The following is a 23,959-nucleotide window of genomic DNA, read 5'->3' as shown; positions in this document are numbered from 1 at the left end:
CTTCCCATATCCTCTATGACCATTAATTTGTTTTGCCTTTTTCTTGTGTTTCACAAATACGGAAGCATGCTGTTTGGGTTTCCTCCACTGTATGGCTTCTTCTGCTCAACATAGCAACTATGGCATTCCTCCCGGCTGTTGCATGTGGCAACATTTGACTTTTTCATCACTGTGTAATATTCCATGGTGGGAATTGTACGAAAACTCTACCACTGGTTTCATTCATTCTCTAGCTGATAGATAATTTGAGTTGTTTCCACGTCTGGGCTGTGAATGTCCTTGTACAAGCTTTTTGGTTGAGGCATGTTTTAATTTCTCTTGGGGATGTGTGTAAGATTCGGGGTTCCTGGGTATGGGGATAATTGTGTGTCTAGCATGAGTGGACATGGGGAACAAGTTTTTTAACTGAAGGGAGGGCTGATCATAATAACCCCTAGTGTATAGGGCTATTGTGAGATTAAATGAGATAATCCAGAGCACCTGGGATGGTTCAGTCCATTAAGCATCTGCTTTTGGCTTGGGTCATGGTCCCAGGGTCCTGGAATCAAGCCCAGTATCAGGATCCCTACTCAGTGAGGAGTCTGCCTCTCTGTCTCCCTCTTCCTCTGCCCCCGACCCCCAGCTCATGCTTTTGCTTGTGAACACTGTCTCTCAAATAAATATATAAATAAACTTTTTAAAAAATGAGATAATCCAGGCAAAGTATTTAAAACTGTCACATCATGGGGTTCCTGGCCGGCTCAGTTGGAGGAGAACAGGACTCTAGATCTCAGGGTTAGGAATTTGAGCCCTGTGTAGAGATCACTTAAAAAGAAACCCTTTTAAAAAAATAATACATAAAACTGGCATACTGAAATTTATAAGATATACATCGTTGCTGGTATAAGAGTTGGCGGGCACGTGAAGCTATCTGGTGAATTTCTGTTAACTTTAAATTAACTGTTAATTTAAAATATTCCCATGATGAACTAGGGGCAAAGGGAATTAGGGACACAAGGTCATGTGATATGAAAGTGATACATGACTATTATTTTAAAAATTCAACTGAAATAGAAATATATAGAGTAAAAAATAAAGTTCATTCCATCTTTTAAAAAATTATTATTAAAAAAGGGACACCTGGGTAGATCCATTGGTTGGGTGTCTGCCTTTGGCTCAGGTCATGGTCCTGGGGTCCTGGGTCCCTGCTCGGTGGGGAGCCTGCTTCTCCCTCCCCTGCTCCCGCTGCTTGTGCTTGCTCTTTCTCTATCTCTGTCAAATAAAGAAAAAATTTAAAATTTAAAAATTAAAGTTATTATTGAAAAATACTGTGCACTAAGTTTTTTCTATGCATTTTCTTATTTTATCCTCACTTGTTTATTCGATGATGCTGAAGACAGGGAAGTGGAGGTTGGATCTTCAAAGCTGACCCAAGGGATGCCTGACTTGGGGCTGGTTAGTCCGTGTCTCCCCATCCACACAGTAGGCGCCTGGTAATCCTTTGGCTCCAATAATCACAACTCCACATCTAGCCCTGGCAGAGGAGGGACCTGGAGTTCTGCCGCCCGTGTCTCTGGGATACGGCAGCAAAGAGCCACGCATCCTTATGGCCCAAACAGGCGTTGCCTTGAGTCTCTCCTTGGCCTCGGGCATCCAGCATCCAAGAATGGCATTAGGCTGGCCGGCTGGCCGCTGGAGGCCCCGTCCTGTATCTGTGGCCTCCCCACAGGGCTGCCAGGCAGACCAGGCTCACAGTGGCCCAGGGAACAACCCTCCCTTCCCCCAGGGTGGCAGCAGGAAGAGGGAAGAAAAGATCGTCTCCAGCTGGCCCGAGAGACAGACCTCCTTGTCCCCATCAGCCCTCCTGCCCCCCCCCCCCCCACCGAGGGCTGTCCCCAGAGGCTTAGGATCAGCCAGAAAAGTCAGGCAACTTTTCAGGGACCAGAAGGAGGGGAGCAAGGGGAGGTCTCCCAGCCTGTGAGCAGCACAGTGCCAAGCCCCGCCCCTTGCTGTGCCCTGTCCGTAACTCCAGATTTTGACCCTGAGCTCCAGTCCCAGTTTGGGGGCAGAGGGCTGAGGACAGGACGCCCCAGAATCAGGAGGCTCCCCTCAGGAGATAAGATCCTGCGTCTACAGCAGCTGTCTCTTCAGAAGTCTGGAAATCCAGGTGAGTGGGGGTGGCGGTGCCCCGGGACTCAAAGTCCTCCCAGCGCCAAGGAGAAGGCTCCATGTCAGAGCTCAAGGCAGGCGACAGCTCTGTGGCTAGGCAGGTGCCTTCACCTCTCCAGATCTCCTTCTCCTCCGGAAGACAGGGATCGTAATCACTTCTTACAGGGGAAGACAGGGATCGTAATCACCTCTTACAGGGCTAGTCTGAATATCAAAAGAGGTGATCAACAGAAAGAGCTTAGCACAGAACTGGGCATGTAGCAAGTACTCAGTAAATGGTCATTATTATTTGGGGACAGGGGGCTGGTAGCCTGCTTGTCAAGCATTTATTGAATCTGTTCCTTTTAAAGGTAAATTGTGAAAATATCAGCGGCAGAAGAAGTAGCCGTATGGGACAACCTGATTTAGTTCAGTCAAATACCTTGCCCGATTTTTTTGTAACAAGTCTCTCTCTCTCTCTCTCTCTTTTTTTTTTTTTTTTTGCTACACGCAAATAGCAATCAAAGGCACAAGCTGCCCTAAATTCTTTTTGAGGGACAAGGGAGGTTATAAGCAAACAAACACAAGACTAAAAAGCAAGCAGAAAGCGTCAGGTGCCCACTTACCGCCTTACCGCCTGTTGGCTAATAGTTACCTAGCACGGTGTAGAAAGCCCAGAGCAGGGTCCAGGTCCCAGTGCTGTCCCACACTGGCTGTGTGACTTTGGCAGTGACTTCCTCTCCCCGAATCTCAGCCCCACATCTGTAAAACCTCCCAGAGCCGTTGAGAGGAGAAAGCAAGAGGACCATCTGTACTGAGCCTACATGTGCATGGCGAGGGGCAGACGCCCCAAATTCCCCTCCCGCCCCACGCTGACAGAGACATTATAATGACACACACACACGCAGAAAAATGTGAGAACCTCGGCATCTTCCTGAACGTACCCCCTCCCCATCCCGAGCCTGCATGGTTGAAGTAAGGGCATAAGACACAGGAAAAGCCACACTAACAGGAACGCCAGCAATAGCGAGAAATGACTGACCTAGCAGTCAAGCCGTGTGCATGCCAGTCCCCAAGTTCATGATCCACATGCATGAATGATTTTAACCGGAGGCTGGATCTGTCCGATCCTACAACTTGGCTTCTGCTTCGTGGAAGAACGTCACGCGTTTATATTGTGCTTTAAAGCACACGCACAGGGATGCCTGGGTGGCTCAGTTGGTTAAGCAGCTGCCTTCGGCTCAGGTCATGATCCCAACATCCTGGGATCGAGTCCCACATCGAGCTCCTTGCCTCACAGGGAGCCTGCTTCTCCCTCTGACTCTGCCTGCCACTCTGTCTGCCTGTGCTCGCTCTCTCTCTGACAAATAAATAAACAAAATCTTAAAAAAAAAAAAAGCACACGCACAATTTGCTCTAATCAGTATCAGATTAGATTCACGCAGCTGAAGATGATTGGCTTTAAGAAGCATTCTTCCTTCTCGAGTCTAAGAATTCACACGCACGTTGTATGGTATGGGTTCTTTCAATGCAGGACCCTGAAATACTGTCTCTTTATGTTCACCCGCTTAGCTCTCGGATGTTTTTTCAAATAGTGTGATTTGCCAGCTTCTCTTGGTGTTGTTTAGGGACACGGGCTCTGCTGCTCATGGGTGTCTGAGCCTCACTTGCTTCATCTGGAAAATGGGAATGATAACCCCGAGGGCTGTCAGAGGATGAAAGCAGATAAAAGCACATAAAGTTCTTAGTGCAGTGACTGGAACATACTAGCAGGCTTATTGCCGTCTCTGTATGGCCCATTCTTTTCCTGATTCAACCTACAGAGACTTTTTCATCCCAAGACCACACAAACCCTTTTATCACAAATACAACATTGGCTGAGTCCCTCCGCTTTTCTGGACCTCAGTTTCCCCATCTGCATGACAATGTCTAACTCATCTTTAGAACTTTACCTGCTGGAGAAACTGAGTCCCACGCTGTGACTTGTCCCTGTTCGTATTGGCCATTTTGTTCCAGATGTTGTTCTGGGTGACCCCAAGCTCTTCTCTTCGGCACGTGCTCCTGCTCCTAACCAGAGGCTTTGACACACCTGACCAGCCTGGTTATTGAAAGACAGGCAGTGTGCCTGCTTTGCTTCTGTCCGAGGCCTCTTTCTCCCTGCCCAGAAACCTCTGGAGGGTTTTCACGCTTTCCTCATCCCTCACAACCTCCCCTTTATTTATTTATTTATTTATTTATTTATTTATTTTAAGATTTTATTTATTTATTTGACAGAGAGAAATCACAAGTAGTCGGAGAGGCAGGCAGAGAGAGAGAGAGGGAAGCAAGCTCCCTGCTGAGCAGAGAGCCCGATGCAGGACTCGATCCCAGGACCCTGAGACCATGACCTGAGCCGAAGGCAGCGGTTTAACCACTGAGCCACCCAGGCGCCCACAACCTCCCCTTTAGAAGCAGCTTCTTTTTCTCCATCCTTTGCTGGTGGCATGAGAATGGAAAAAACAATAAGAACAACAAAAACTCAGGCCCTGGAAAAGGCAGAGTGGGGTTCACACCCCACTTTTCCTCCAACCCTTGTTATGACCTCAAATAACTTAGCTTCCTCTCTCTGCCCTGTGAACTGGGATGGTGAAAATCAACTGCGGTAATTTATGAGCTTCCCAGCACTTAACCAGTATTTTCTCTTTTGAGTCTCATAAAAACTTGAATCATTCATTCATTCATTCATTCATCCTTGCTATAGGCAGGGAATTATTCTGGGCCCTAGAGATAGGGCAGTATATTAAAAAACCCTGCCCAGGGTCCAGTTGGTTAAGTGTCTGACTCTTGGTTTCAGCTCAGGTCATGACCTCATGGGTTGTGAGATCGAGCCCCATGTCAGGCCCTGGGCTCAGCAGGGTGTCTGCTTGAGCTTCTCAACCTCTGTACTCTCCCCACCCCCACAAACTTGTGCACTCACTCTCTCTCTCTCAAATAAATAAATAAACCTTAAAAAAGGAATGCCCTGTCCTCCTGGAGCTGATACTCTGGTAGGGAGACAATGGGCAGGAAGCTTTGTTAACCCTTAAAAGTCCTCAGTGAGGATGACCAACTCAGCCCTGTTTGCCCTAGGACTCCCCTGGTTTTCTCTCAGAGTTCACGTCCTGGGAACATCCTCAGTCCTGAGAAATGGAGGAAATTGGTCATCCTCGCTCAGTTGAGTTAAGCGACTTGCCCAGGGACACACAGCTGATGTGGACAGATGCCAGGCTATGAACCTTTGTATCTCTGACCCCCATCCTGGGCTGTTACTCCCGCCTCCGGGATTCATTCAGGGTATTTGGAAATTACAGGAAAGCCCTCTATTCTTGCCTTCTTATTGTTAATGCACAAAAGTGGTCAACTCTCCGGAGTTTCGTAGAGAGAGTCAGAAGGCCCAGAGAGGGGAAGTAACTTGGTCAAGGCCACACAGAGAGTCAGAAGTGAAGCCGGATTTGATTCTCCCTTCTTCCTCTTCTCCTTCCCTCGGTGTTCTTTCCCTTGTTATCTTCAAGATGCCGTGGGACCTAAGGAGTTCACTACATACTGAGGGCCTACTCTGTGCCAAGGGCCACACCAGAAACTTCCGCCAGGCTAGTGGATTCATTTTTAGGGTGACCCTGTGAGGTCAAGGTCATTCTTAGTTTACAGAAGAGGATATTGAATCTCTTAAGTCAAAATAGTGGGGAGGAGGGATGGGAAGAGCCTAGGGGTCCTTGAGAGGGTCTGCCCCTGCAACCAAGCCTCGCAGCAGGAAGGACAATGAGCAATGCCTTTCCGTTTCCTGGTTTTATCTCCAACTTGGCTGCTGAAACCCCAACGGAGTCCAGTTCTTGTGGGCTGGAGCCGTTTTCCCCTTTTATAAAACTAGGCCATATTGAGAATGTCCTGCCGTTCAGGGCCACCGGGTTGCCAGGAGGCTCGGTCTGTGGGAAGAGGGCTGTGAGTGTAGAGGAGGGAAAGTTGAATTTGGCCCTTCCGGGCATAAAAAGTCCTCTTGTTCTGCCTCAGCAGGAGCCCACAGCGTATTTCCCTGCTGTGCAGGGCCCAAGCAGCTTCAAGGTCAAAAGCTGCTAGGCCTTTTCAACTTCTGAGGACCCAACCAGCCCAGCCACCGAGGCGTTCCCTGAGTGGGTGTGCTGGAAGACCTGAGTTCTATAAGTCAGACCTGCACCCACTCGCTCCCAGCTTGGCACATAGTAGGTGTGCCCTACGTGGACATTGGGTTTTCTTGAATTGAAATGAAATCCCAGCAGCATCACTTACTGGCTGTGTGATCTCAGGTAACTTACTTCACCTCTCTGAGCCTCTTTTTCCTCATCTGAACAATGGGGCCACTAATACCAGCCCCAGCCTCCTTAAGGACGTGGGGAGAAGCACTCAGCACTGGGGTTGCACGCAGTAGGTGCTCCACAAATGTCAGTAAACATCTTCTTTCACACTTGACACTATGTTGAGATTTTCACACTGGCCATCTAGTTAATAGTCCCATCTCTTCTCCAAGGCATGAGTCCTTTTTCCCCACCATTTCCCGGAAGGTGAAGGCTCACGAGCATCCTGCCCAAAGTTAATGGCCAGTAGGTGGCAGAGTTGAGGCAGCGTTGAAGCTGAAGCTCGCTGCTACCTCCCAGTCAGTGGCTGGCCAGAAAACTCTCCAGTCCTAGTTACGTTCCTGGCTTGGGGCAAGGTCTTTGGGCAAGGCTCGCCAATCACAGCTGCTTCACTTACCCACTGTGTGACCTTGGACAAGGTGCTTTGCCTCTCTGTGATTCCATTTTTCTGTTTCTGAGGGTCAGTAGGAGGATCAGGTGTAGAAACGCTTGGCGGTGTCTGGCACTTTCCAAGCTTTCAGGGGACAGCGGCGATGGTGGTGATGGCACACTGCAACCTTTCCTCCCTGTAGGCTGGCACGATGCGCGTGGTGGTTATTGGAGCAGGTGTCGTTGGGCTCTCCACTGCCCTGTGCATCCACGAGCGTTACCATTCGGTCCTGCCCTTGCTGGATGTGAAGGTCTATGCGGACCGCTTCACCCCATTCACCAACAGCGACGTGGCTGCTGGCCTCTGTCAGGCCTACCTCTCGGACCCCAGCAACCCACAGGAAGTGTGAGTGAGGGTCCCAGAAGGCGGCCCGGGGGAGTGGAGGGGCTGAATTCGAAGAGGGGACGCTCCCTCTCAGGGTTCCCATTAGCAAGAACTAGCTCCTTGTTGGGAATGCAATTGGTGCAGGCACCTTGGAAAACAGTGTGGACATTCCTTTAGAAATTAAAAATAGAGCTTCCCTATGACCCTCATATTGCACTACTGGGTATTTGCCCCAAAGATACAGATGTAGTGGAAAGAAGGGCCATCTGTACCCCAATGTGCATAGCAGCAATGGCCACAGTCGCCAAACTATGGAAAGAACCAAGATGCCCTTCAACGGACAAGTGGATAAGGAAGATGTGGTCTATATACACTATGGAGTATTATGCCTCCATCAGAAAGGATGAATACCCAACTTTTGTGTCAACATGGATCGGACTGGAGGAGATTCTGCTGAGTGAAATAAGTCAAGCAGAGAGAGTCAATTATCATATGGTTTTGCTTATTTGCAGAGCATAAGTAATAACACAGAGGACATTGGGTGAAGGAGAGGAGAAGTGATTTGACACTTCAGAGGGGGTAATGAACCAAGAAAGACAGGGGACTCCGAGAAATAAACTTAGGGTTTTGGAAGGGAGGTGGGTGGGAGGTTTGGAGGGCCTGGTGGTGGGTATTAAGGAGGGCACGGGTTGCATGGAGCACTCGGTGTGGTGCATAAACAATGAATCTTGTAACACTGAAAAAATAACATAAAAAAAAAGAAAAAGTGCCTTGTCAAGGCTTAGAAGAAAATACTACTAAATAGTAAGCCCTACTATGTGCTAGATGAATGGAGGCTTTCCTCCATGCCTCCCATAAACTGAGTGGCTGTGGATGCCATGTGCATGGATGGGTCAGGAATATTGGGATATTTTTTCCTAGTTTATTTATTTAAAGGTTATTTTCATCTGATTTCTCCAGGGGCTAATAGGAAACAGAGCCCTTTGGGGGCACATGGGTGGCTCAGTCATTTAGGTGGCTGTCTTCATCTCAGGGTCCTGGGATCGAGCTGGACATGGGGCTCTCTGCTCAGTGGGGGGTCTGCTTCTCCCCCTGCCGCTGCCCCTCCTTGTTCTCTCTCTCTCTCTCTCTCGTTTCTCTCTCTCAAAAAAAAAAAAAAAAATCTAAAAAAAAAAAGAAAAAAAGGAGACAGAGCCCTTCGAATCCCAGCAATCATTACAAAGAAGGACAAAATGCACTAAAGTCCTTGATACTGGGTACAGTAGGGGGCAATTTTGCCCTTGGAGACGTATTTTTTTCCATATATGAATTCGTAAAAAGATCTTTCGGTTTATTTGAACTCATTCCAATTGCCATTTCTAACAGTCTCTCGGCTGTATTTAACAGCATAGAAATGTATCTCCCCTGAATTTGCCCATTGCGACAATCATTTTTTTTAAGATTTTTTATTTCTTTATTTAACAGAGAGAGAGATCACAAGTAGGCAGAGAGGCAGGCAAAGGGGGAGGGGGAAGCAGGCTTCCTGCTGAGCAGAGAGCCCGATGCAGGGCTAGATCCCAGGACCTTGAGATCATGACCTGAGCTGGAGGCAGAGGCTTAACCCACTAAGCCACCCAGACACCCGCGACAATCATTTTTATTTAACAATTTTAAAATGTGTTTATTTTAGCTCCAGTTAGGTAACATACAGTGTTACATTAGTTTCAGGTATGCACTACACGGATTGAATGCCTGGTGCTTGCCACAAGTGTTTTCCTTCATCCCCATCACCAATTTCCCTGCACCCCCCCCCCACCTCCTCTCTGGGAACCATCACTTTGTTCTCTACAGTTGAGAGTCTCTCTTTTTCTCTTTTCCCCTTTGCTCAGTTGTTTTGTTTCTTTAATTCCACATAGGAGTGAGATCATAGGGCATTTGTCTTTCCCTTATTTCACTTAGCATTGTCCTCTCTAGCTTTGTCCATGTCATTGCACATGGCAAGATTTCATTCTTTTTTATGGCTGAGCAGTAGTCCATTGTATATGTAGACCACATCTTTACCCATTCATCAATTGACGGATGCTTGGGCTGCTTCCGTATCTTGGCTATTGCCAATAATGCTGCTATGAACTGGATGCATGTACCCATTCGAATTAGTGTTTTTGTATTCTTTGGGTAAATACCCAGTAGTGTGATTGCCGGATCATAGGGTAATGTTAGTTTTAACTTTCTGAGGATCCTCCAGGTGGATGTTTGGGTAGGTGGATAACCAGGTGTAGCAAAGGTTATTTTGTCTGTTTAGAAACTGCAAACTGCTGGCTGCTTCAGGAAAGAATCCCCAAGTGTGTAAAGACTCAAACAAAAGTTACATTCTCCCATAAATTCTAGAACTGATGTTCCTGACCAGTGGGTGGCAATTCAGGGGCCCGTGTTCCTTGCATCTCACAGCTCTGCTGTCCTCCTCTGTGGCTTCTCATGTGGCCACAGTACCTGTGTCATCATGCCTTCTGATGTCACTAGGCTTTGGTTTTGGAAGGAGTACAGCATGAAGATGACGTGTGCAGTCTTAGGGTCCATTGGGCGGAGTGCAGTCACGTGACCACACCCGGCTGCATGGGAGCCGAGGAGACGTAGCCAGGTTCTGTGCCCAGGAAGAGGAGGAGGAAAGTATTCGGGAGCAGCAAGCTAAGGTCTCCTGCTGGCATTTATATGGAGGGGGGAGTGCTTGGAGTGAGCCTGAATTATGGGACAGATCTCAAAGCGGGCCGAAGCCATCATTTAAACTTGCAGCTACATGATCCCAAGGCTGAAGTGGGCTCCAAATGGTTGTGCTGGATTATCCCTTGCTTCCTACCTTCTCTTTCCTATCAATGGGGAAAACTACTAGAAAGTCTGGGGATAGGGAAGACCCATAAGCATTTGAGATATTGCAGAAGGGAACGTGGTGGGTTTCTGAATTTTGACCTATCCCCACCAGCCTGGTCACAATCCCAGTGCAAGCCAACCCTAAGAGATTTCTCATCCAGCTCGGGGTATTAGGTGACCGAGAGTCTGCGGGATCCTTCCAGGCATTGGAACCGGCAGACCTTCGACTATCTCCTGAGCCACATCCATTCTCCCAACGCTGCAAACATGGGCCTGGCCCTAATCTCAGGCTACAACCTCTTCCGTGAAGCTTTTCCGGTGAGTGAGGTGTCCTTGATCACAGACCAGAGCTGGGAGCCCAACTCTAGGGAGTACTTTGAGCCTTGTAGATGACAATCTCTTACATTCAAATCAGGTTTCCTTTAAATTCTATTTCCGTTTTAAAATTATTTTTGGTTCTGGGGCACCTGGGTGGCTCAGTGGGTTAAAGCCTCTGCTTTCGGCTCAGGTCATGATCCCAGGGTCCTGGGATCGAGCCCCCATCGGGCTTTCTGCTCAGCAGGGAGCCTGCTTCCTCCTCTCTCTCTGCCTGCCTCTCTGCTTACTTGTGATCTCTGTCTGTCAAATGAATAATAAATAAAATCTCAAATAAATAAATAAATAAATAAATAAAATTATTTTTGGTTCTGATTTTGTCCTTAAATTGGCAGAGATAAAAGAATTTTTTGATGAACCAGGGAACTAGCCTTTGGTAGAGGCAAATCCAGACACGTTCTGTACTGGTGGTGATTTCATGCTGAAGTCACAAGGTTGCCTGGGCCCCTGGAGATGCCAGGACTTTCCACCAAGAGAGACTAAAACACTCATCATGACACAGGAGCCTTACTTTGTACCAGGCCCTTTGCTAACTACTTTACAACTAGTGACTTGTTTAATTCTCATAATTAACCAAAAGTGCTATCATTAGCTTCTTTGTGCAATGAGGAGATAGAAGCTCAGAGAAATGGAGTAACTTCCTCAAGTCACAAATCTCTTACATGATAGACCTGGGATTTGAACCCAGGTTGTCTGGGACCCCATGGTGCCCAATGCGCTAAGAAGGACACAGCCTTGGGGGATGTTCTCAAGTTGCTTCGAGGAGATGGTTTTGGCTGGGCGTCCAAACCCAGGCCAGCTCTCTAAGGCTGAGTCAATGTTTAGCACTGGGTGACGGGCATCACCCATATTATCTGTTCTCTTCCTTGGGACCAAGAGTGATTATTAACTCCATGATACAGACAAGAAAATGGAAGTCTAAGAGAATTCAAGGTGGTCTGTGGGGAGGCGCAAAACTCCACCAGGTTGTCTGATTCTATGCTCTGCTGCCTCCCACCCTCACTCTTGGTATAAACCTCACTGTCAGTGGTTTCTGTCATATTTCTGACTCTTACCCTATCACTTGCCCTCAGCCTTATTCTCACCTTACCCTTCCTTCGTATAGCATCATGGTTAAGGCCATGGACTCTGAAGCCAGACTGTGTTGGTTCAGCTCCATTGTTTATTAGCGGTGTGACTTTAGACAAGTTGCTTAACCTCTTTAAGTCTCAGCTGGCCCATCTGTGAAAATGTAGATAAGAATAGTATGTATCTCAATGAATTGTTGGGGATATTAAATGGATAGGTATAAGTAACGTACTTGGAAAGGCACCTTACACATGGTACACATTGGACAACTTTCAATTCACTTCCTCTCATCCCTGTTCCTCCCTCTCTCTTCTCTTGGCAGGATCCTTCCTGGAAGGACACAGTTCTGGGATTTCGGAAGCTGACTGGCAGAGAGTTAGACATGTTCCCTGATTATAGGTGAGGTTGTTGTCAGGGGCAAAGGGGCTGTGGTCCCATGATTCAGACAGATCTACAGAGAGGCTGACATCCCAAGGTCACACAACCAAGCAACCAAAATGGGATTCCAACCCAGTCTGTGTGACTCCAAACACCTCTATTCTTTCTCTTGCAGCCTGATGTCTCTTTGGCCCTCCCCTCACCCCACCCCATACCTGAATCCCCTCTAAGAATGCACATCCAGTCTCCATGTGCACACCCCAATGTCAGAGATGGGTTTTCTGATAAAAAATTTTTCTTTGCGCTTAAAACCAGTCCTCATTTGAACTTCACTCAGTGGTCCTGGCTCTACACTTGGGGGTCCCCCAAAGTGAGACTCTTCCTACCTCTATTTGAAAGTCTGAATATCATTCTGATTCTGATTCTTTATCGCCTCTCTTGCCTGGTTTTGCCTTTAGCTATGGCTGGTTCAACACAAGCTTGATTGTGGAGGGGAGGAGGTATCTACCATGGCTGACTGAAAGGTAAGAATTTCAACTTTGGTTTAAGGAAAGCACCTCCCAAGGACCAGAGTGTCTACAGACAATTGTTCATGGGATTTGTTTTTGTTTTTGTATTTACAAACCTCAAATGTTAAAGGAGAGCTCAGTCTTGGTGGGAGCTATCATTGGCTATGATCACCTCTGTGTACTAAACCATGGTTTCCATATCTGATGGGGCATCAGAACCACCTGGGCAGCTCTTGACCTGTGATATTTATTATTGACCTCACCAAAATCCATAGTGTTTGTGTAATTGTTTTAAATGGATTCTCTTAAGTTTTCCAGACATATTTACATCATTTGCAAAACACAAGTTATCTTTTATTTTTATACCTTGTTTTTTTTTTTTCTTGTCTAACTGATATTGCCATTACCTCCAGAACAATATTAACTAATACAGGGGATAGTCATTGTCTCTGTCTTGTTCATGATGTTAAAAGAAATCCTGCAGTGTTCTAAATTAGTAAACACTAGCTTGAGAGACATATTTATATTTATATTAGTATTAAGGAAGATTCTATATATTTCCTATGTTTTACTATTTTATTAAGATTTTTAAAAAATCTAGAGTGGATTGCAGTTTTTGTCAAATGACCTGAGGAGAGTTTTAGAAATGCAGATTTCAGGACTCCACTTTATATCTACTGAATCAGATCCTCTGGGGTGGGACTTAGAAAATTGTGTTTTAAGAAGTTCCCTTAGTGATTCTAATTATCAGCCAGGTTTGGGAATCATTGCACTAAATCATAGTTATTTTTCCTAACATTAGGATACTGTGACTCCTATCCAGTCTCTAACTAAACTAAAAACCCCACTTTTTCTATCTTTAGGAAATAGTCCTGGAGTTATGCTTCACCTTTCATAGGATTTATTTCCTGTTCTTTTCATGTTTCTTTACATCTCTAAAAATGACAGCTATTTTTCCTCTGGGACATTTTGAGGGAGGGGTGGATGTCCTCAGCCTACCTTCCTCCTCATGCCTTGCTTCTGACGAAGGGGTTTTTAGCATTGGTCCAACTCTGCCCCTCCGCCACCCTACATCTCATTCTCTTTGATGGTACAAAGCAATGTGGTGGTAGTAAGAAGAGTTTTGAACTAAGAAGTCTGGGTCTAAGTCCCAATCCCATCATTAACTCACTGTATGACTTTCACCAAAGCTCTTCTCCCATCTCCATCTGCTTGACAAGGGGCTTGGGCCATCTCAGGTTTCTCAAGGGACATTTCATGGACCACTAGTCTATCAAGGTGCTTATGAATTGATCTGATCTGACTACACAGCCATTTTCTCAAGGAGCATCCTGTGGGACTAACATCCATAGAAGGTTCTTTGAGGGAACACCCACCATGCCATCTTCTTGGAGAGATGGGACAAAGAACTGAATACTGGGCTTTTTGATGTGTCTGATCCCCCCAGGTTAACTGAGAGGGGAGTGAAATTCTTCCACCGGAAGGTAGAGTCTTTTGAGGAGGTGAGTTGAAGGGCTGGAAGGGGCTGGATGTGGGAGAAAGGTGAAGAGGGGAGGCCTCTGCTTCCTGTTGCTGGGTTGGGAGCCCCCTGATCAGACTCCCAGGGTCCCCTCGAGGCCTGTTCTTGTCTCTAGACCTTTCTTCAACCGCACAGGGACTCAAGCATTCTGTCTTGATGGTGGCTAGAACAAAGGGATGGTAAGATAGTGGTGGACATTAGGGGCTAATCTACCTCTGAGCCTCCATGGGTTTTAGTGCCAGAGAGCTAGCTGCCTCTTACGAGTATCAGCTGCACTCCACTCTTGAGTTCCAGATACTTGGCTGCCTCCTACATAAATCAGAGTTAATGTTTCTGCAAAGTCAAGGCTCTTAGCTGACTTGGTTCCAGAGTGACACCATCATCAATAACAATGATAGTAGCAGCTATCACCATCAGGCACTGGCTCAACACCAGGAGCTTTGTTGCAAGTCTTCATTCAATCCTAGCACCTAGAATGTGCTTGGCATGTGAAGGTGTTGGTAAATAGTTACTAGCATTATGTATGAGTACCTACTCCAGGTTGAGTCCTAATGGGCACTTGGGATACATTGTTAACTCAGACACAGCCCCTTATTCTCAACTACTGTAGTAGTTGTAGCAACTACTGTCTCTTGAATGACAACAGTGCCTTACAATGTGTATGTCCCATGACTGCCCTGTGAGGGGAGTCCCTGGCACTGGTCTGGGGGGTTGGGTGCCCATGATGCTATACCCTTGAACTGTCAAGTATCCCACACCTGCACAGAGCCTGGGGTTCCCACATGCCTTCTGAAAATGCCTCAGTAGAGCAGAAGGCAAGAGAATGAAATAAAAAGGATTCAGAAGGAGGAAGAGAACTATCTCTGCATCTGATTTCTTCTGGGAAGTCCCAAGAAACTTTCCCCCACTCCACAGTCCTCCTTGCTGAACACTTTCACATCCAGGGTCACACTGGATACTCACACAGCCTAAGAACAGATATTACCAGCCCTACTTAATAGGGAAGGCAGATGAGCCTTGAGGAAGTGATAGGACATTTCTGAGGTCACATAGCAGGTAAGTGGGTGGAGTGGAGATCTGGAGTCTGTTCCTTGTATTCCTCATTGAGTCCCCTCCCTGTTGCTCCATAGGGGGCAGAGCTGCAGGGTGAAGGGTGGAGGGAAGGAGGATGCAGGGGATTCAAGGGCCCTCCCCCCATCCCATGCCACCTGCTCTGTTCATTGCTGTCAGGTAGCAAGAGATGGTGCTGATGTGATTGTCAACTGTACCGGGGTGTGTGCTGGGGCATTGCAGCCAGACCCTCTACTGAAGCCAGGCCGGGGACAAATTATTAAGGTGAGTGTGAAGGTGAGGGATGGAACCTACTGATTTTCTTGACAGAGAGATTGTAGCTGCCTGTTCATTTCCTTTGTGAAAATAGAGGATGTTTGGGGGACATCTGTTAGAGGAGCCTCACAGATTTCGGGCAATTGACATATTAAATAAATAAGAAGGACCAACATAACCCCTCCAAACATTCTCTTTTGGGCTTTTTTTTTTTTTCATAATATAGCAAAGCATGCATGTATGTGTTTGTATCTATGTAGGAGTTGCATATTCCTGTATTACAATAAAAAGAGCAAACAATTTTGGAGTGTTTATTAAGTACCAGGTACAGGTGTGAGCACTTTATTGTGTTATTAATTTCATCCTTACTGAAACCCTTTGAGATGAGATCTATCTATAGCCATTGCTATTTTACAGATGGGAAAACTGAAGTACAGAGGAATTAAGTAACATGCACACATTCTCATGGTAGTGGGTTGTGGAATTGTGATTGATACCCTGGCAACCTGGTTTAAGAGCTTGTGTCTTATAAACATCATCCCACATTTACCTTCACTGTGTATGTGTGCCTATGTGTGAAGGATTCCCATTTGTGGACACGTGTGTATATGTGTGCCTGTATGAGTGTTGGTGTGTTCCTGATGTGGGCTGATGTGTATGCATATTGTTCATGTGTGCTGGGCTTTTCTGTGGTCATGTAAGTGAGAATGTGTGATATCTCAGGGACCAGGGATGGCCTGCAAGGGCAAGCAGTCAGTGCAGACTTGGAGCACAGGGGTCAGTGGAGTGCTGAGGAATGGGTTTTGCCACACTTGTCAAAACATCTAGGCAGACAGGGGAGCAGGGCAGGGAATCCCAGTGATCCAACTCCTCTAATGAGACTTGTCTGCCCTCAATCAATAGGTGGATGCCCCTTGGATGAAGCACTTTATTCTCACCCATGACCCAGAGAAAGGCATCTACCAGTCCCCATACATCATCCCAGGGTAAGAATTTGACATCTTAGGGCAGAAGAAGGGACACCTTCATGGCCTCTCCATGCTGCCCACCCCAGGCCCTTTGCTTAGTCCCTGCAGGTTTTTTCTTCCAATGTTTTCTAAGTGAGGATGAACCATTAAATCCCTGGAAAGGCAGGACTCAGCCTTAACTGGACTCCATCTTGAATATGCTTTTGGACAACGGGAGTGGTGATCCTGGAGACAAGGGTAGTGGGTGTGAGGGCAATGACATTGGAAGATGTGAACAGAAATAACAGGAGTGTGGTGGAAATAGGGATCTGGGTGATTGGTGATGATGGTATTAATGGGAGAGGTGATGATGTTAGTGAAGATGATGGCCGTGTTGATGGGATGACAATGTAATTGAGATAGTGGTGATAGTGGAGATAGTACTGTCGTTGTTGGGAAAGTTCACAGGGGATTGGGACAAGGATGGTAGAGTGCTAACATTAATGGGGTGGCGTGGTGTTGATGAGGATGTCAATGATGATGGCAGTGATTGGGAGTGTAGACAGTGTCTGGTGCTGACTGAGAAGATGCCATCAATGATGATGTATAGTGGAGATGACAAACACAAAGGCAATGTTAATTCATGTTGACTGGGACATTAATGTTAAGTGAGGCTGTTCTATCTTCATGAAAACGTTAGTGGTGTGGCAGAGATGACATTATCAATGGCAACATGAATACTGATGGTGGAAATGGTGAATGGGATTGATGGTGATGACATATTCATGGTAGCAAAGAAGGCAATTGTGAAGATGATGTTGTTGACATAGATGACATTTTTTCCAGTTTCATTAAGATATAATTGACAAATGGTGAACATTTACAACATATGTGACAATTTGATATATGTATATATTGCGATATGATTACCACAGTAAGATTAGCTAAGACATCTATCATGTCACATAATTATGATTTCCCTGTGTGTAGTGAGAACATTTAACATTCACTCTCTTGGGGTACTTGGGTGGCTCAGTGGGTTAAAGCCTAACCTTCTGCTCAGGTCATGGTCCCGGGGTCCTGGAATCAAGCCCCGCATCAGGTTCTCTGTGGGGATCCTGATTTCCCCCTGACCTCTGCCTGCCTCTCTGCTTACTTGTGATCTCTGTCAAGTAAATAATAAAATATTAAAAAAAAAAAGATTCACTCTCTTCGCAATTTTCAAGTATGTAATACAGTATTGTTAACTATAGTCACCATGCTGTGCATTGGAAGAGATGATGAGGTTGACAGTGACATTAATGATGACAGTGGAGATGGTGGTGGGTGCTGATGACAGTGGCAATTGCAATGGTGTTGATGGTGGTGTTAGCAAGGATGACAATGCGGATGGTCATGGGGATTTAGGTAGAGATGGCTGGAAGGGTGAACATAGCAATGGCCCCCATTCACCTCAAAGACTACATGTCCCTTCGTCATTGACCCTCGTCACTTTTACCTAGGATGCAGGCAGTGACCTTGGGAGGAATCTTCCAGCTGGGGAACTGGAGTGAGGTAAACAACATCCAGGACCACAAAACCATCTGGGAAGGCTGCTGCAGACTGGAGCCCACACTGAAGGTAAGGCGGGGAGGGGTATCAGTACCCTAGACCAGGGTCTTGGCAGCTTGATCATGAGGCCCCTTGAGGATGGGAAGACACTGTCCCCGGGATAACTGGGCAGATTTATTCCAGCAAGGGTCTGTGAAATTCACTAGAATTTGATAATGCACAAGGAAGTCCTACTGTGAGCTGGTGACCCCTATTGATCCTTGACTAAGAGTTGCTGTCTTTCGAGGTAACATCCCTAAAAACACTTTTAGTCTGTCTGCACAAGGAGCAGATACATTTGTCCTAGAAATCTCAGTGTTTGCTGTTTGTGTGTTTTGAAATCTCAGGTTTTTCCTTTGCCTGTTGGTGACAATGACCCTGGTGGTGATGATGGTGATGAATGTGCTCATTCATGCAGGATTGTTGACATCATGGTGGTGGCTAGTAGTGGTGGTTGATGGAGATGGGGTCATTGATAGAACCGGTAGTGGTGTGTTAAGAGTGACAATAATGATGTTGGTGGCTGATAAAGGTGGTAATGGTAATGATGGTTAATGAAAGTGATGGTGTTCTTGTTGGTGATGATAATGAGACTCCAAAGCTAACTCTATCACCCAAAAATGGCAGCAGAAAAAAAATAAACCCAGAGATGAATTCTTAACATCTTTTTTCCAGGATGCCAAAATTGTTGCTGAATTTACTGGCCTCCGGCCAGTACGCCCCCAAATTCGGCTAGAAAGAGAACGGCTTCACTTTGGATCTTTAAACACAGAGGTATGTTCTCCTGACAAGAAAAGCAAAGTCCTTTCCTACCCCTGATAGGTTCTGGAATTTCCAGTCTTGCCTGACATTCAGCTTCACATAGCCTATTGGCAGAACAGGACGATGCTGGCTAAACTTCCCTCCTCTGTAAAGAAACTGAGGTTCAGTGATGGTAAGGGACTTATTCAAGGTTACAGAGAGGACAGTGCACCTCGGTTTGTCAAAGCCTGTGGTCCAACGACCTCACTGAATCTTTCCTCCAGCTCTTTGGGGCAGGGATTGCTTCCCCATGCTTCAGGTGAGGATAATGGGGATCTAAGACCCGAAATCATTTGGCTAAATCAGAAAACTGGTGAAGGGCATGGCTGAGAGGTGGTTTGAACTTGACTCCAGAGCCACTTTGCAGATGTCCATTTTGTGGCTGCTCTATAAGCTCTCTGGGGTTCTTCTTTCATGTTCCTTCTTCTGGGGTAAGAAGGGGGCTTATTGAGATGGCAGAGGATGCCCTGGCTTAAGGAACTGACCTGACCAGGTGGTAGCTGGGGTCGCCACAGGAACGCCATCCTCCTTGTGTAGGTCCTCCTTCCTCTGTTATGCCAGGGATGTGATGTGTGTGTGTGTGTGTGTGTGTGTGATATGTGTATATGGGATGTGTATGTGCTTGCATGCCTGTGTACACACATATAGAGCAAAGGGTCACATATGGAGTCAGACTCCCTGCTGATGGTTTTAGCTTTAAAAAAGGCTCAGGGGTCTTGCCTCTGTCCCTGGGACAAATTAGCATGCTAGCCAGAGTACCCCCTGTAGGATGTCCTGGCTTTTCTTTCCTCCCGAGGTGGGTAGAAGAGTCTATCTATTAACACAAGAGGTTTGGCATTCCGGAGCAGGATGGAAACAAGAAAGGTGATTTAGAGAACTTCAAACAATTTGATTGGGGGAGGGAATCCCTGACCTCAAGTTCTAGATGACTGTACTTTTCCCATGCTGAGTGTATAAAGCAGGTCCATCTTCTAAGCAAAAGAGAGCCTAGAGTATCGATCTCTAGCTCCCCAAACAGTCCCCTTACTGGAGTTCTTGGGGCCCCTCCATCCTGCCAGGGAACTCAAAGTCCCTCTGGTGCCCTCTGGCTTTCCCCAGAACTCTTCAGGGAGCTCCTGAGTCTTCCAGGGCCCTCCTGGCTACCTTCTCTCTTGCCTCTCCCAGGTCATCCACAACTATGGTCATGGAGGCTATGGGCTCACCATCCACTGGGGTTGTGCCATGGAGGCCACCAAGCTCTTTGGGAAGATCCTAGAAGAAAGGAAGTTGCTCAGGATGCCACCACCGCACCTCTGAAAACACTGCCGCCCCAAGGACTCCCCATGCCCCTCAGCCAACCAATCAATGTTGCCCCCCTCCCCAGCTGTCACTTACCCTCCAATTCTACCCTGGTTCCTTTCTGCAAGAAGCACAAGATGAGACGGAGGCAAGTTGGGCCCTACTTGGGACTCACTCTGATCACTGGGGTCTCTACCCACTCCGGGATGCACAGAATAAAGAATAGCTGGGGGCTGTTACATTCTAAGTCCTCAGAAGAAAGGAAAGCTCAGAAAATCAAAGGGGCCAGCAGAAAATTGAGGACAGTTGAGATTAGGTAACTTGAGGACAAATTACATTAACATATTAAAAAGGATCTGAAAAGTCCTGCAACAAAGACATCTAACTGATGTTCTTTCATCCGGACCTAAACTTATTTAGCTATGGAACCCTTTTTGCCCAGAGCACTGATGCCACAGAGTGCACTTGAGGGAAGCCTTTGATAGATCTCATTGTAGGAAGTCATATGCAGAGCTGGAGTGCAGGGAGGCAGAAGAGGGAAGGCATTGAACTAACAACATGATACCCATTTGACATCCGGGATTCCCAACAGCATCAGCGGCTGCTGAATGGTCCCATGGTAACCCCTAAGGAGGGGCCGCCAGAGGTTTCATCACACAAGGGACTGAACTCACCAAGCATAATCCTTGTTTAGGGGCAGATTTAATGATCTCTTCTGTTCTGACTGGTACACTCTGAGATGATAAACAGACTTCCGGATGTTTCTGAAAGCCTTAAGTGAACCTAGAGGGCACCTTAGCTACTTTATCTCTAATTATCTGTATCAGGCTCTGGGGTGGAATTTGCATCTGTCTGGGTTTTTGAGAAAGACCAGAACCTGGAGGAAGCCTTCATGCACTTGGGACCCGTGGCACCCTATGTGCTGTGACGAGGTCTTGATTGGCCCACATCATGCCGTCTACATCCATGCCATCTCTATCTGCTCCTTTCCACGCTGTGCCACCTGGTGGGGTCTCCATGAAGCATATGCCATGATTTTGACTGACGCTGAGCTAAGGAGAGTGAGGGAACCAAGATCTGTTAGAGTTCACATCCTAATCATAAGAATAAGAACAAATTATTAATTATTATTATTATTATACCTAAAACATATTGCCTTCTCACTGGGCATCAGTACTCAACTCTTGCACACATTACTCGTGTAATGTGCAGTCACACACACACCCGCCCACAAAGTAGCTCCCATTCCCATTTCACTGGTGAACAAAGTACAGAGAGGCAGTTCTGGCCAATGGCTAGGAAGGAGTAGGAAGGAGATCGAGAGCCAGGCGTTGGGTGATTCAAGTGCCCCACTTCCAACCAGTGCACAACACCGAATCCCGGGCTGGGATGTGAAGATCCAGCTATGGAGGAAGCTGCTGAGTATTCCCTTGACTCCTTTAGAAGGAACTAGCTCCCTCCTCCTCAGAGCCTCATTGGGTCAAGTCTAGGGTCTCGCCCAAGATTGGTTGGGGGCATTTCCCAGTACCGGGAGTGGAACACAGCATTCAGTATTGGGCCAAAGTGATGACTTTTTAGATGACAACCTAAAATTCCCAAGGGAGAGAAACCCCTACCAGTCAAGGCTAGGTGGTCAAGCAGGAACCCCATGGAACTTAGAAGACAGTGAACTGACAAAAAAAAATACAGGGGCCCGGAAGTCCACCCTACACCCTTCCTGTTTTCTTTGTAAATGGTAAGAACCTCTTTGCAATGTGGTTTCCACTCCATTCTGCCTGAAATTCAGAGCAGAAGGAGCGGGGAACATTCCCCAACCCACGTGACGTTGGAGGAGGTTTAGCGAGGCTTGATTTCTCCACCTTCCCTTCAGCTGCCATTCCTGCTCTCTTCCTGAAGGTGATCTATGACCATATTTTTCGATGAATTCTTGGCAGCTTGATGAATTTAGGGAATATTATCATTGCTTGTGGAATCGCCTCAGCGCTTTTGATGAGAATCAATTGACCATAACTATATGGGTGTATTTTTTGGAATTTCAATTCTATTCCATTGATCTATGTCTATCCTTGCGCTAGTACCACACTATCTTGATTACTGTAGCTTTGTAAAAAGTCTTGTAATTAGGAAGTGTGAGTCTTCCACGTTTATTCCTCTTTCTCAAGTGAGATTTTTTTTTTTTTTTTTTTTTACTCTTCTGCATCCTTTGTAGTTCCATATGAATTCTAGATCAATTTGGTGGGTGTGTATTGGTGAACACCTCAACAATAGTAAGTCTTCTGATCCATGAACATGGACTATTTCTCCATTTATTCAATTCCTTTAAGTGATGTTCCACAGTTTGTAAAAGGTTTGCCCTCCTTTTGTTAAACTTATCCCTAAGAATTTTACTCTTTCAGACAGTATTGTGAGTGGAATTTCTTTCTGATGAATTTAGAAAGTGTTCTGTTCTCTGGCATGGTGGGGGGAAGGGGATTTGAAGTGGTTCATCATTGAGTATCTTGATTAATCGTGAATATGTGACATATCTGTATGTTTAAATGTCACGGAAGCAGAATACGGCATTGTACCACCAATGACTAAAGTCTGATTGAAACCACTGAATCTTTGAAGAGTGAGAAAGGGCTTTTGGATTGGTGCTCTGTACGCCTCCCACAACTCTCTGTATACTTCCGTTAGGGCTCACATTGTCCTGTATCACAGTGATCAGTTTATGCCTGTTCTCCCCACTGCACCATGAGTGCATGAAGATAAGGACCACGTCTTCTTCTTTTTCTGGATCCTCAGGATTGAGTAGCATGCCTGATACACATGTGGTAGATGCTCCATGCATACTGACCACATGCCATGACCACATGCCCTGATCCATGATGAAGTTATAATGAACAGACACAAGAGTTGACATACATGTTGCTGTGGATTCCAGAAAGGGCCGGCCGAAGCCACTTCTTGAATCCACCCATTCCTGACTCAACTTTGTTGGATCAAGACTGGAACCAACATTCATCTGGTCCCATCAGCTGCCTCTCTTGCGAATTTGGAAGTGGTGCCCTGAACAACTGAGTCAGATATGTTTGCAGAGCTGAGTCAGGGTGAAGGGAAACCATACGCATGATTAAGCATGTACAGCAGCCAAAAGGAGGCAGAAGGAAGCTGGTCTGTAGAGGAGGGTGGAACCAGGCCACAGCTCCAGAGAGGGGGCTGCCTTGGGCTCTGGTGGTTGAAGTGGTTCATCATTGAGTATCTTGATTCATTTGTGAAGCCAGACTGCACTTTATTTATGAGATTTTTCTAACTTCTCAGAGGTGCAAACTGGCAACCCATCAGTGAAACTTGGCCTGCAGGTGGATTGTATGGGCTCACACATCGCATAAATGTTTTTGATCCAACATACTAAAATTGGGAAAGTTCATATAAAAAACCAGATTCCAGTCTTGGAAATTGGGAGCTCCCACCATGCAACAAAATCAGGTAGAGGTGAGCAATAGATGTCCTCTTTGGAGGGGGTCTGTGCTTCTCACTCTGCCACAATTCTTCCCTCTCCCTGTTGTTCCTTACACCTGTTCCACTCACTTATGTTCCCTGGCTGTCCCCAGGAGGAAATTCACTATTGATCCCAGCCTTATAATAAAGCTGTACTTCTTCATTTGAATGAACATGAGTCCAATTTTGATTCCTTGCAATTAAAGCAGCCTTGATGAGAGCTCTGTAGCAAGGCTCCTCTCAACCATGTCCCATCACCATCCTTCTATCTTCATGCTAACAGAATCCCAATTTCATTGTCAAGAAGTTGTGGGTATCCCTTGATCCTGTGGGAAGGAGGTCCTTCCTTCTCCAGCTCTGGGGGAAGACTCATGCTTTTAGACTCAAATCTTTTAGCAAAGAAAACTTTTTGTGACTGTTCTTTTCCCTTTCTGCCTCCTTTGAAAAAATTGGATACCTGGTACCCTGGCAGCCATCCTGAAGTCATGAGGTTTCATGCATAGGGTCAAATGGCCAACAGGCAGAGGAGGGCGGAGAAGAAAAACAAAAAGAAGCTGGGTTCTTGATGACTTTCTTGAGCTGCTGAACCTTCCTTAGAACGGCCTGACCCAGTGCTT

The 23,959-nt window shown here is 46.4% G+C and overlaps 1 protein-coding gene across 3 annotated transcripts; it reads left to right on the top strand.

Annotated features, from left to right (window-relative positions):
• The first annotated feature begins 1,988 nt into the window (after window positions 1-1,988).
• DAO (D-amino acid oxidase) lies at window positions 1,989-23,511 on the top strand. Of its 3 annotated transcripts, none has more exons than XM_082700120.1 (12): window positions 1,989-2,146; window positions 6,157-6,425; window positions 7,046-7,248; window positions 10,275-10,389; window positions 11,837-11,913; window positions 12,351-12,416; window positions 13,849-13,903; window positions 15,151-15,255; window positions 16,150-16,232; window positions 17,696-17,813; window positions 18,459-18,557; window positions 19,749-23,511. In XM_082700120.1, the coding sequence occupies exons 3-12, from the start codon at window positions 7,055-7,057 to the stop codon at window positions 19,878-19,880; spliced, it is 1,044 nt and encodes a 347-aa protein (XP_082556246.1). In that variant the 5' UTR covers window positions 1,989-2,146; window positions 6,157-6,425; window positions 7,046-7,054; the 3' UTR covers window positions 19,881-23,511. The 3 variants fall into 3 exon arrangements, with proteins under 3 accessions (XP_082556246.1, XP_082556245.1, XP_082556244.1); XM_082700119.1 differs by having other exon boundaries at window positions 6,154-6,425; XM_082700118.1 differs by lacking the exon at window positions 6,157-6,425.
• Window positions 23,512-23,959: the final 448 nt, after the last annotated feature.

The sequence above is a fragment of the Mustela nivalis genome (assembly GCF_964662115.1).
Source record: "Mustela nivalis genome assembly, chromosome: 14".
Lineage (NCBI taxonomy): Eukaryota > Metazoa > Chordata > Mammalia > Carnivora > Mustelidae > Mustela > Mustela nivalis.
The sequence above is the reverse complement of the archived record's forward strand: the minus strand, read 5'-3'. Positions and strand labels throughout refer to the sequence as shown.